The sequence below is a fragment of the Octopus sinensis genome, linkage group LG6 (genome assembly GCF_006345805.1).
Source record: "Octopus sinensis linkage group LG6, ASM634580v1, whole genome shotgun sequence".
NCBI classification, from domain to species: domain Eukaryota; kingdom Metazoa; phylum Mollusca; class Cephalopoda; order Octopoda; family Octopodidae; genus Octopus; species Octopus sinensis.
The window spans coordinates 111,314,345-111,326,850 of record NC_043002.1 but is presented as its reverse complement, the minus strand read 5'-3'; the positions used below and the strand labels follow the sequence as shown (position 1 = coordinate 111,326,850).

General features: G+C 34.8%; 1 protein-coding gene across 30 annotated transcripts in view; it reads right to left on the bottom strand.

The window, feature by feature from the left end:
• Nucleotides 1-12,506, bottom strand: part of LOC115213534 (rho GTPase-activating protein 5) — a 337,859-nt gene that overhangs the window by 21,003 nt on the left and 304,350 nt on the right. For 20 of the 30 annotated variants that reach the window (XM_036504237.1, XM_036504236.1, XM_036504239.1 and 17 more), the window contains 5 exons: nucleotides 8,957-9,007; nucleotides 8,289-8,456; nucleotides 5,103-5,173; nucleotides 1,164-1,301; nucleotides 119-290 (listed from right to left, as the gene is read on the bottom strand). In XM_036504237.1, coding sequence (XP_036360130.1) covers nucleotides 119-290; nucleotides 1,164-1,301; nucleotides 5,103-5,173; nucleotides 8,289-8,456; nucleotides 8,957-9,007 — 600 coding nt within the window. The remainder of the gene's footprint in view (nucleotides 1-118; nucleotides 291-1,163; nucleotides 1,302-5,102; nucleotides 5,174-8,288; nucleotides 8,457-8,956; nucleotides 9,008-12,506) is intronic. The other 10 variants (XM_036504249.1, XM_036504262.1, XM_036504263.1 and 7 more) reach the window with 3 other exon arrangements.

Genomic DNA, 12,506 nt, shown 5'->3' with positions numbered 1-12,506 from the left:
ATATACTTATGTACTTAATAGCTTTACAAAATATTTAATACAAAGAGACATGTAGAAATCATTATATTAATGAAACTAACACATATGAAAGAGAAATAATAACAGATGGATTAGGTACCTTCTTCATCAATGAATTCAACACATCTTTCTACAAATAAAGGTACTCCATGGTTCTTAGTTGACATTTGATAGTCTTCTAATACTAGACCACTTTGGGATGCACCAGCTATTTTCCCATCTTTCTTTTTAATTTTCTTCTGTAATTTTTGCTGCTCTTTGAGCTTTTTCTCCTGTTTGAAAAAAGAAAACAAAGCAATTTTTATGTGTGAGTACTTGCACATAAAAGAAATTTGTTCTGCACAAATAGAGATAAGACACATTAAAATGAAAACGCACTTAAAATCCTTTAGTTTTTCTACATTTTTCCCAACGGTTTCCCGAGCTGTTATGAATTATGAGTACAGCAAAGTAAATGTTGATCTCCGTTTGTCTTTTCCCCAAAAGTAGTTATGTTGGTATCAATAGACATTGTACAGCAACTCCTATTCAGATGCATTTCTTAATAAACAAGCTTTATTTGTTGGTCCAAATTTGGTTGGTCATATTATCAGTGCATTGCTACCATAGAGATACTTGATACTTACAATATATTTGTTGTATTAATCAAAATGTTCATTAACCCTTTCATTACCAACCCGGCTGAAACCGGCCCTTGCTCTGTAGTACAAATGTCTTGTTTTCATAAGTTTTGAATTAAAATCTCCCACCAAACCTTAGTCACAATTTATGTTCTTAACATTAGCTGAATGATAACTAAGTTATTTTACTAAATTCTTTGTTATATTTAAAGTAATTGAAAGAAACACAGAGCATCTAAAAATAAATACAGTAACGAAAGGGTTAACAAGTATTTGTTGAGGACTTGGATTTAATATTTGTTGACAATATACAGTTAAGTTTCCCAAAATTAATCTCATTTCTCCTAAGTTATTCCTTATGAATAAATTCCATCTTAATCTAAATTCAAAAGCTGCACCTTCAGTAAGATTAATACAGATTATCCAGTTATGGTGTCCACATACTTTGGCTGTCAGAGTTATATTTTCAACTAGCTTAAAATTCACACAGACAGTCATGAATTTGAAAATGATTAAAACACAAACCTCTTCTTTCTGTCTCTTTTTCTCTTCTTTTTTCTTCGCTCTGTCAGTTGTGCTTTCTTTGTGGCGGATTTTCACATGGAACTTGTCCTTCCAATTGCTACCATCAGTGAGATCTCCATAGTCATCTAAGGTGTCATACTAGGAAAAAGAAATTCATCATTTGTAAAGATTGAATTTAATTAAGACACTGACCAGGCACCTACCACACAAATACTCATATTCCACTACACTACCCTTCATAGTTACTGAACTATGCATATAGTCTAACCAATAGTTATATGTTATATGCAGAACTTTTTGTGTGTAAGACAGTGAGAACATAATAAACTACCCATTGTTTATTGTAAGAAGCTGTTTCCAACTGAGGAAAGATATAAAGAGTATCAAAAATTGAGAATGTCATTAAAAGAAATAGTAAAACCATTTTTGAAAAGGCATTTCTATAAAGAACAATATATGCTTAGAGAAAAGATTTAAGAAATTATATTCATTACAGGATTTAACTGAACAATGTATTTTGTTGTATATTTCAAAACTCTCCCTAAAAATAGGAGTAGTGTGGATTATAAATAAATTGGAATAAACAGTAAATAAATGTAATACATACTCTACCAGATTCTGTTTTCATTTATTTGAGTTAAGCATACAGACCCACTAACCTCAAGTTCTGAGCAATTTAAAGCATTTACTTGGCTTTTGTTGGTACATTCTAGTTTATTCAATCATTTCTTTCATATTTTCAACATCTAAGATCCAGAGTTCCTCCTGTGATCCACCTCCCCAAATTTTCATATATTTCCACTTTCAGTCAGTCCAAAGATACTTATATTACAGCTGCCTTACTCTTTACTCTTTTACTTGTTTCAGTCATTTGACTGCGGCCATGCTGGAGCACCGCCTTTAGTCGAACAAATCGACCCCAGGACTTATTCTTTGTAAGCCCAGTACTTATTCTATTGGTCTCTTTTGCCGAACCGCTAAGTGACGGGGACGTAAACACACCAGCATCAGTTGTCAAGCAATGCTAGGGGGACAAAAAACAGACACACAAGCACACACACATATATATATATATATATACATATATACGACAGGCTTCTTTCAGTTTCCGTCTACCAAATCCACTCACTGGTCGGCCCGGGGCTATAGCGAACCCGGAACCATGTGGTTGGTTAGCAAGCTACTTACCACACAGCCACACCTTACTTAACTTCCATACATTCATCTTCCCCATCCGCTCATTCCTGGGAAAGCCATGGGGAAAAGAATCCTCAGACACTTGCTCCATGGAGTCCTATCAGAAGCAGCCATCATTACACTTTTTCCAGTTGGCTTCCCAAGCGTGACCAACTACGGATATTATCCAACCATCTTACTCTTGACCTATCCCCAGGTCTCCTGCTACTGTCTTGCAGTTCTTTCCTATGACATTCTAACTCATGTCCATAGTATGAGGACTGTGGGAGTTCAGCTTTCTGCCAGCCTCTCCTGAGGATTGAATACTAGAGCTGACACATCACTGTGCCAGCACATGTCATTTTAGCAGCTCACTCAGCCTTCTCCTTCACACCATTCATGAATATGGATCTGAGATACTTAAAACTTTCCCACTTGTCTCAGTTGTGTTCCACAAACACTCAGAGTTGCACTGCGAAGACTTTCTGGAGCAGATCCTTGTCACAGTCTTTGCAACACTAATTCCCGTTCCTGCCTTGCAGCATTTGGCAGAAAACCCATTCAATGCATGCTGGAGATCACCCTCTGATGAGCCAAGTAACACCAATGTTGTCTGGAATAGCAGCCAACTGATCTTACACCCACCAAGTGTGAAAGCACAAAAATTATGGAAAGGAGACACGACAACTTGTATCCCTGTTGAAATCTAACACCTACATTGAAAGGTTTTGACCTAGCACCATTTACCAGAACACGAACATCCTAATTTTTAAAAAGGGAGGCAAAAGGGAATTTAAGATTAATAGACAACTTCTGGTTGCTGTGAAGTCCCTATACAAATGCCATACTAAACTTAATATCTGTAATTTTGTGTCCCAAAGCTATTCATGTCTATACTGTTGTACATTAGAAATATTGTCGGGCAGCAGCAGGAAGGTTTATCATCACAATTTAATTTTTTTTATAATTAAAAATCACCTCTGTCCATAGTTGTAAGGTGGTGGTTGATTTAACAGCCCTGTGATGAAAGGCATTCAAGTCATGGCAATCTTGCTTTTGTTGAAAGTATATTGAACACATACTCTTTTTACTCTCTTTTACTTGTTTCGGTCATTTGACTGCGGCCATGCTGGAGCACCGCCTTTAGTCGAGCAAATCGACCCCGGGACTTATTCTTTGGAAGCCCAGTACTTATTCTATCGGTCTCTGTTGCCGAACTGCTAAGTGACAGGGACGTAAACACACCAGCATCAGTTGTCAAGCAATGCTAGGGGGACAAACACAAACACACACACACATATATATATATACATATATACGACAGGCTTCTTTCAGTTTCCGTCTACCAAATCCACTCACAAGGCATTGGTCGGCCCGGGGCTATAGCAGAAGACACTTGCCCAAGATGCCATGCAGTGGGACTGAAACCGGAACCATGTGGTTGGTTAGCAAGCTACTTACCACAAAGCCACTCCTGCGCCTACATAACTACATTACTATGGATACATATCTAATTCCCACTTTTAAGATGGGAAGGTGTGATTTGAGCATAATTTAGCTGCTACTTCCAGATAGTTTAGTGACTGCATAGTCCACTCCTTTGGTTCATAGTTGAATGGGTTAAATGTATTCTATTGGCTATACAATGGTGTATTCGAGACCAAGTTTTCTCTTTCTACAGGAACAAATATACAATGATGCTAACATAGGTGAATGGATGAGAAAACAAAAAGCAGAATCCACAGAAAACTATTTTAACCAAGGAATACCCATTAACATTCAACACTTTCATATACCATGAAGAGCAGAGAAAACTGTACAACAGTAGTGGTAGTGGTGGTGGTAATAGAGGAACTAATTTTTTGACACAGTGTCAGATTTCAAGTTTGAACTATACAAAGTTTGGAGGGTCTTTGCTATAAAATTATACTAAAACCCCCCTACTGTCACGTTCGTGTTAAATTGGCAGTATACAACCATTCTATCGCCCCACCACTGTACATGTCTCTACGAGAGATTTAGAAATTTAGTATTTCTGATTCTTGATAATCAGTGAATAGACTTCACTGAAATTTAGATATATACATTACGAGTCGAGACAGATGTCGTCAGCTGACCGGTGTTTGCTACTCTAGGCCTACGAAGGACAATCATCCTGAAACACGTGTCCCTAGATGCAGCCCGGGTGGCTGGGGGTATTTGTCTCCCCTTCGTAAATGTATATAAGGACACAGGAAAAATGTGTCAAAGCCGTCAGGAGGCGTCGATGCTTCCTAGGGCTAAACAGCGGTGGTGAACCCCCCCTACTGTCACGTTCGTGTTAGATTGACAGTATACAACCATTCTATACTAAAAGGACTCTCAAAAATTAAAAACACATCTGCCTTTTAATTATTTTGAGTCCTCAGCAGATTGTGAGGCCTCGAGCTGTAGCATGCACAACCTGATTATATATATATATATAATATATATATATATATATTATATATATATATATATATATATATATATATATAATATATATATATATATATATATAGAGAGAGAGAGAGAGAGAGAGAGAGAGAGAGAGAGGAAGATTATGGAGTTCACCAATTCTAAATGAATAAGACACCTAGACATAACTACTGAGGATTCTCAGTAATATTATGTGAGTTTTTCAGGTATATTTATATTCTAAGGCAAAACATATGTACGCACACATGTATATATACACATGTTAGTTGTTGTTGGTTTAATTTATGAAATAATGTTAATTTTTACCTTTGAAAGTGTACCTTGATTGTAGTCATCTAAGGGACAAATTGTTTCATATAAATTTTCTTCATAGCGATCTGTAAAAAGTAACATTCCATTACAGAATTTATTATCAGGGTCAAGATTTATATAATTTATAAGCAATAGTAAGATGAAAAAAAAAAAAAATACAATTTATGTATGTGTATGTTTGTGTGAGAAAATATATCTTTAAATGCAAGTGTGCATAATTATGTATCATGACACAGTTATTGTTAAAAGCCTACGTATAAACTTGCTTTTTGAAAGGAATAGGCTACTGTGGATTAAGCCAATCAAATGATCTAATTGACACTTTTATAAAACTTTAAAATACAACATTAGTGTAAAGTGAACTTAAGGTAAAATGAAGTAGCGAAGTAGATGCCATAATGTATCTAGTGTTGTCATAGGTTGTTTTCTTTAACACCAACAAACAATGTTGACTTAACATTTAAAGCAGCCATATCAGGCCAAAACATTCTGTCTGTTTTATGCCCAAACTGGTTTGATCCAGCCTTTCACACCTACCCTACAATGTCATTCTAAAAAGAAACAATCACATCATTGAAATCTTGAAGCTATGAGATAATGCATGATTAATTCAAAACAATGTGAATAAATAAGCATTATATCTGACAGAGTAATCTCAATGCTAAAAAGTTAAAAATGTTGAGAGAGTGAGTGAGAAGTTCTGCACAAACTCATTACAATAGAGAGTAATTTAAGTGTCATTTAAGAGTGAATTGGTTTGCTGAGGATTTCTTAGATAGTCATAACAGGCAAACTAATCAACTGCTTTTACCAGTACTTCTGAAATTGGTAGGCATACATAAACAGTAGGTTAGATATCTCTAAAAGACTACGAGGAGTAGAATTTAAAGAAATGGATATAGTTAACTATTTAATTGAACAAATAATCCACAACAGCTGATGTTATTAAACTAAATAGTTCTAAGTGAAAACAGATCATTATATGCTAGCCATACTGAAATTGAAGAGGTCACTGGCAATAACAAATGTTTTCTGATTTTGGTTTAGCAATTCTAAATCCATTTTTTAATGTTACAATGTGTAGGGTATTTTCCATTCAGGGAAGTAAATTGTTTTAAGAGCTGAATGCCCTTCCTATTGCCAACCGCTCAACCAAGCTGTCAGGCAAACTGAATCACCAGAATTATGTGTTTTATCTATGACTAGGGAACAGAAGTGGAGGCGCAATGGCCCAGTGGTTAGGGCAGCGGACTCGCGGTCATAGGATCGCGGTTTCGATTCCCAGACCGAGCGTTGTGAGTGTTTATTGAGCAAAAACACCTAAAAGCTCCATGAGGCTCCAGTAGGGGATGGTGGTGATCCCTGCTGTACTCTTTCACCACAACTTTCTCTCACTCTTACTTCCTGTTTCTGTTGTACCTGTATTTCAAAGGGCCGGCCTTGTCACTCTCTGTGTCACGCTGAATATCCCCGAGAACTACGTTAAGGGTACACGTGTCTGTGGAGTGCTCAGCCACTTACACGGTAATTTCACGAGCAGGCTGTTCCGTTGATTCGGATCAACCGGAACCCTCGTCGTCGTAACCGACGGAGTGCTTCCACCACTAGGGAACAGAATACTTGACTGCACAGTTATTACATTTGAAAATATACATTAGCTGTGTGTTGCTGGCATACAAACAAAATTCATAAGTTGATATATATTTTTAGAGATGTTTACTTTAAAGCAATGTAAAGAGTATCTTTATTAGATTGACAATAAAACGTGTGCGTTAATATTGTTAGTACTACATATTATGAATATAATTACAAACTTAGCTTTTTAAGAAACAATAATTAAATTACACAATTTAGAAATGTAACAATGGAACCTGCATAAAAACAATACATAAGTCAAACAAAGCAGAACAAAAGTAGTAGAAAGGCTCAGCTCGGCAACAAAATGAACAAGAAGCAAAAACAATAAAGATATTTCCCAACAGTAAATAGAAGCCCCCAATGAAGGAATATTAAGAAAAAAAAAATGATAAATTAAGAAGAAACATGCAATTTGCAGCAATATACCAACAGTGGCTAACTGTAAAGCAAATGGCTGAAAGAAAAAGCATGAAGTAATGCTAATGATTAAATTCAATCACAGGAAGGCTGTTTTGTAACAATATACTATTATAGCATGTGAGATAATGCTTGATATCTGCTTCAACAATAAATACTAGGGAGGGGGAGAAGAAACACTGACTGTCTGACTGTAACAAAAAACAAAAAAAAAAAAAAAGCATGCCATTTAATGGCCAAGCTAAAAAAAAATACTAATATTAAAATGCAATTTTTTTTTACTTTGGAAACTATTGTTAATATTATTTTTCCTAAATTAGAATCAAAATAAAATTAAAACTTAATTTTAATTCAAATGAAACTGTTTTGTTGGGAAAAGACGTGAAATAATAGTGATCCTTCTTAGGAAATGACATTTTATCTTGTTTCATCATAAACTAGGGAAATGTTTATAAGAGAAAGCAATTAATCAATGGAACTGGTTGCAGATGATACTTATTTTATTGAACCATAAGTTGGATGGATGACAGTCAAAGCTGACCATGGTATGATTTAGACTCAACAAGGGGAGGGGGGCATCTAAGTGTTTATCTAAAAAAAAAAAAAGTATCACATTAATTTGGAAATTCTAAATTAAAATGAAGGATGGGTCAATTTCTTTATGCATTTTTTTCTTTCTTACTTATTGCCATGGTCAGTAGCATGTTATTAAATACACAAGGTGTATGCATGAGAAAGAGAGAATCTTTTATGAACATATTGAGAATGTTGAAATATAGCTGGATATCCATCTCCAACAACAACAACCTAAAATGTTTTTATGGCAAAAATAGCTAGATTTTTTTTAAAAAAGAATTATCTTAATATAATAGATATAAAGAACTTATTATTCAAAACAAAATAAAAAGGGAGTTATAATTCACAACATACATGGGGAACGACAAAATGAAACAAATTTAAAAAAATACTTCAAACACTTGGTAAAAACATGGACACAAAAGTAAAAAAAAAAAAATATTAAAAGAGTTTATAAAGCGTGTCTGGACGTAACGAAAAAAACCACTAGCGCAACGATTGATGTGTATCCAACAAAACGTGTTTGTTGGCAATAAACTGTTTACTTACGGGGAGGCGAGCCTACATTATCACTGTCTGATAAAGGTGGACTAACGATGCATGTACTGCTCTCCATTGTTGGAGAGCGACATTTCTTTTTAAAAGAACGAGGTTTCCTTCTAACGAGGAGCTCATCGCCTGTGCCCTCACTGCCATCAGAAGGCGACTGGCTGCGAACTGGCAGGAGAAGAAAACAGACACACATGAAACCTACCTGAAGATCGACACATACAGGAATCAAAAAAAAACAAAAAGGTATGGAAAACTCACAACTTGGGAAAATAGAACAACGAAATAGTGATAACACAGACAGGCACTGGACATCCACACAAAGATACACCAAAGAAACACTTAGGAATGGACAAGTATAATCCATGCATATACTAAGTTTCTTTATAGATTAACTTATTCATCAACACAAGAATTAAGAGAAATATTTAAGAAACAAAATTTAGTAATTGATTAATTAGAATGATTTACATTGGAGTGCACAGTAAAAGTCTATATAAGATGACTATATCACAAAATAACCAATCAATGATGGAGACACAAAAAAAAAACAAAAGTTATTTTTCAGAAATGTCTGAAACATTAGAACAACAATGAAATAAAAACAGGTGAGTAAGAACAAAAAGACAAACAGAAGCCAGGTGAGAGAGTTATAAAAATATAATTACCTGGTACCCACACTAAATCTGGCAGCCCATATAGTTTGTGTTTCTGTTTGTCTGTATTACCAAGCAAGATAAAGGCAGATATTTAATTAAACTCTAAGAGTCGGTAAAACGGCACAAGTTTTGTTAGTAACTTAAAACAGACCAACTTAAACAGCTACAAACAAGAAAAGAATTCCATCAATGGACACGTCTCTAAGAAGAAACAAAACCAACAAAAAATTCTTGTTAGAAAACCAATTCTTATTAACCAGGATAAATTAAACACCAATATTTTAAGCCAGAAAAAAAAAAAAAAAATGAAAATTAAACCACCCCTAAAATCTCAGCAATTCCTGATAGGTACATACTGAATACAATGTTCAGTAGGAAGCTGTACTGAATTATATCATCTTACAGACATCTATAGGCAGATCTGCCTCAATGGTTGAGTAAGCCAGAAAATTTCGTTATCAGAAATGAATGTTGAGGATGGTAATGGGTTTCAGAGATTCAAACAGATAAAAAGTATCGTTAAAACACGAAACACAGTTAATGTGAATATTTTAAAGAAAAACAAACATTCTTTTTTGAATTGTCTGTAGACACTGCATTGAACTAGCGATATAAAAGCAATGAAATAAACACATTACATTATCTAATCTTTCATTTCTCATTCAAGAGTATTTTCAGCTGTAGACATTTAATGTGGATATAATTTAAAGCTATATTGACAGTATATTTTATGGCATGGTGAACTGTTTGATGTCTTGTTTAATCATATTAGATAGTAACATACACTAGTTTTATGTCACTTCCCACACTTTATTCAGCGAGAAGATTTTAGTTGTGGGTATTTCTAAACAACAGTACTTCAAGCATTGTATCAGTATATACATATATATTAACAAATATAAATACATACATGTATATATGTACACACACATATATATATATAAAGCACTCATGCCAGAGCCCCATAAAAAGCAGTTGAGTAAGTGCCACATAAAGCCAACAGCAGTGATGGAATGCTCGCTGTAACAACAGCTAAGGTTCCATCACAGGACTCTGCGATATAAAACCTGCTTTTCCTTGTGATCACTGGTCATCACACTTTGGCCTGCCACTTGATATGAATCAAAGTGCGGTACTTGGGTTGAACAAGCATTTATCACTAACCCAATGACATACAAATGTATCTTTACGGTGACTGCATGTGTCATTCAATCTACTGAAAGCACTGTGCCAATGGGAGCGGGGCAATGGGTGCAGACCAAACCAGTGAGAAGGTTCATCTTCAAGTCAAAAACGTTTCAAATTACCAAACAAAATGGCCTGATCAAAACAGTGAAAGTCATACTTTTTTGTCTGACATCTTTAAACCATATAGCCTGACATATATGTCAGGCTTCTTTCAATTTCTGTCTACCAAATCTACTCACAAGGCTTTGGTCAGTTCGAGGCTATAGTAGAAGATACTTGCCCAAAGTGCCACACAGTGGGACTGAACCCGGAACCATGTGGTTGGTAAGCAAGCTACTTACCACACAACCACTCCTGCACCTATATATATATGTATGTATGTATATAAATCAGGTGATATTCAGTTACATGAGAATTAAAGTACTTTGCATATAATATAAGCTATATAGTATAGTAAGTTAATGTGATACATGGAGTTAGTATACTATACTATGAATATTCCTGCCTAATTAGTCAAACTTCACCATGGTTCTAGTAATTCTATTTATCCCTTTGTACAGTGTCTCACACTCCTGAACATATTATTTTTATAAAGGCTTTTATGTAAGTAGCCCTCCTAATTAAGTACCCCTAAGAAACTATATCATCAAGTATGTATTAACAGTGGGAACTTTTAAAACTTATACCTCTCAGCTTATAATTAACTAGCAGTATCGCCTGGCGTTGCTTGGGTTTGTAAGGGAAATAACTATATAAGCATTTTTAGAGATGTAAAGTATAATAGCCATCTCAATATGGCTAACCACAAAGGGGGGGGATGTTACTGTAGCTTTTTACGTTCTGAGATTTGATAAAATTTTAGAGAGTTACTTCCTTATATATGCCAAAAATGCATTAAAAATGGGAAAAATTGATGGTAAATTTTTTTTTAAATCGTAGACTCATCATAGACGTGTGCTAATACCCAGAAGGGCTCGATATGAATCACGACTATAAGATACCCGGTTTTGGTTAAACTGCACCGCAAAATGTGGGAGTAGCTAGGAATCTAAATCGTAGGAGACAGACAGCACACAACCTCACTTTTATATATAAAGATATATAGTTGACATGTTCCATAGCCTCAATATTGCTCTAGTAAATACCAGGTATCAGTCTTTATATATACTACCTAATAAATAATTTTAGTTTAAATGATTGAATTATTAAGCAAATGCTATACAATCTTCTCTTCTCTTTTGATGATAATAAGGTATATATACTTCATCTTGATTTTTAGTGATTAAACCATATATTACTTTCTATGGCATTCTACCCTACTAATCATATTATTATTTTTATTATAGCTTATATGTAAGTAAACCTCCTAATTTAGTACCCCTAGAAATTTATATTAGCTTATATATAACAGCACCGGTAATTTCACAACTTATAATATACCTCATAGATTATAATTATTATATAGTTAGCATGTTCTATTGCCCTGGTATACTTTTATTAAATGCCAGCGATCAATTCTTCATAGATACCACCTAATAAGTAAATATTTAAGTATAATGAATAAATATTAAACTAATTCTATGTAATTTTTTTTTATATCTCTCTATTGTTGTAAATTTTGGCATATACTCAAAATTATTCAAAAATTTATCCTTTTTGGTTATAATATTTTCTTGATATTTTTTCTTGATAACCCTAAATTCTGTCTTTATACACTATAAATATATTGTTTAAATCATTCAACTATAGAACCCCTTGATAAATATTTCCCCTGTATTTTCATCATTGGTTGCCCCCTTAACTGGTAATTAACATCTGTTTTAAGATCTTCCTTTACCAAACCTCATTTTAGCCAGTTACTTTATACTGCTTCAAAATAATCTTGACAAGTTTTATAACTATAACCACTGTGATTCTCTCGACTCACTAATGCCCTTTCCAGCAGACTCCATATCTTTCTTCCTCCCTTTCATATGTTCCTCCTCTACTCACTTCTCTTTCCCTTCCTTTCTCTCTCTCAACATCTACCTCTCCTCCTGTTACCTCACCTTCTCCCTCATATACTTCTCATTTTCCCCCCTCTTCTCATTCTGTTTCTCCCTTTCCCTCATATCCTTCATCCTTTCCTATCTTACCCTCACTCTGTCTCCCTTTCTCTTCCCCTCCTCTCCCTCACTGTCTCTACCTCTCTTTCTCTTTCCTTCATATCACTTCTCTCTTACCTTCATACATCCCTTTCTCTTTCCCTATCCCCCCCCCGTTTCTTCTTTTCTCTCTATCTCTTCCTCTCTATTCTCTACCTCTGGGCATAAAAAACAAAGATGGCACCAAAGTGGGAGAAGAAAGCATTGAATCTTCTGTTGCAAGCATG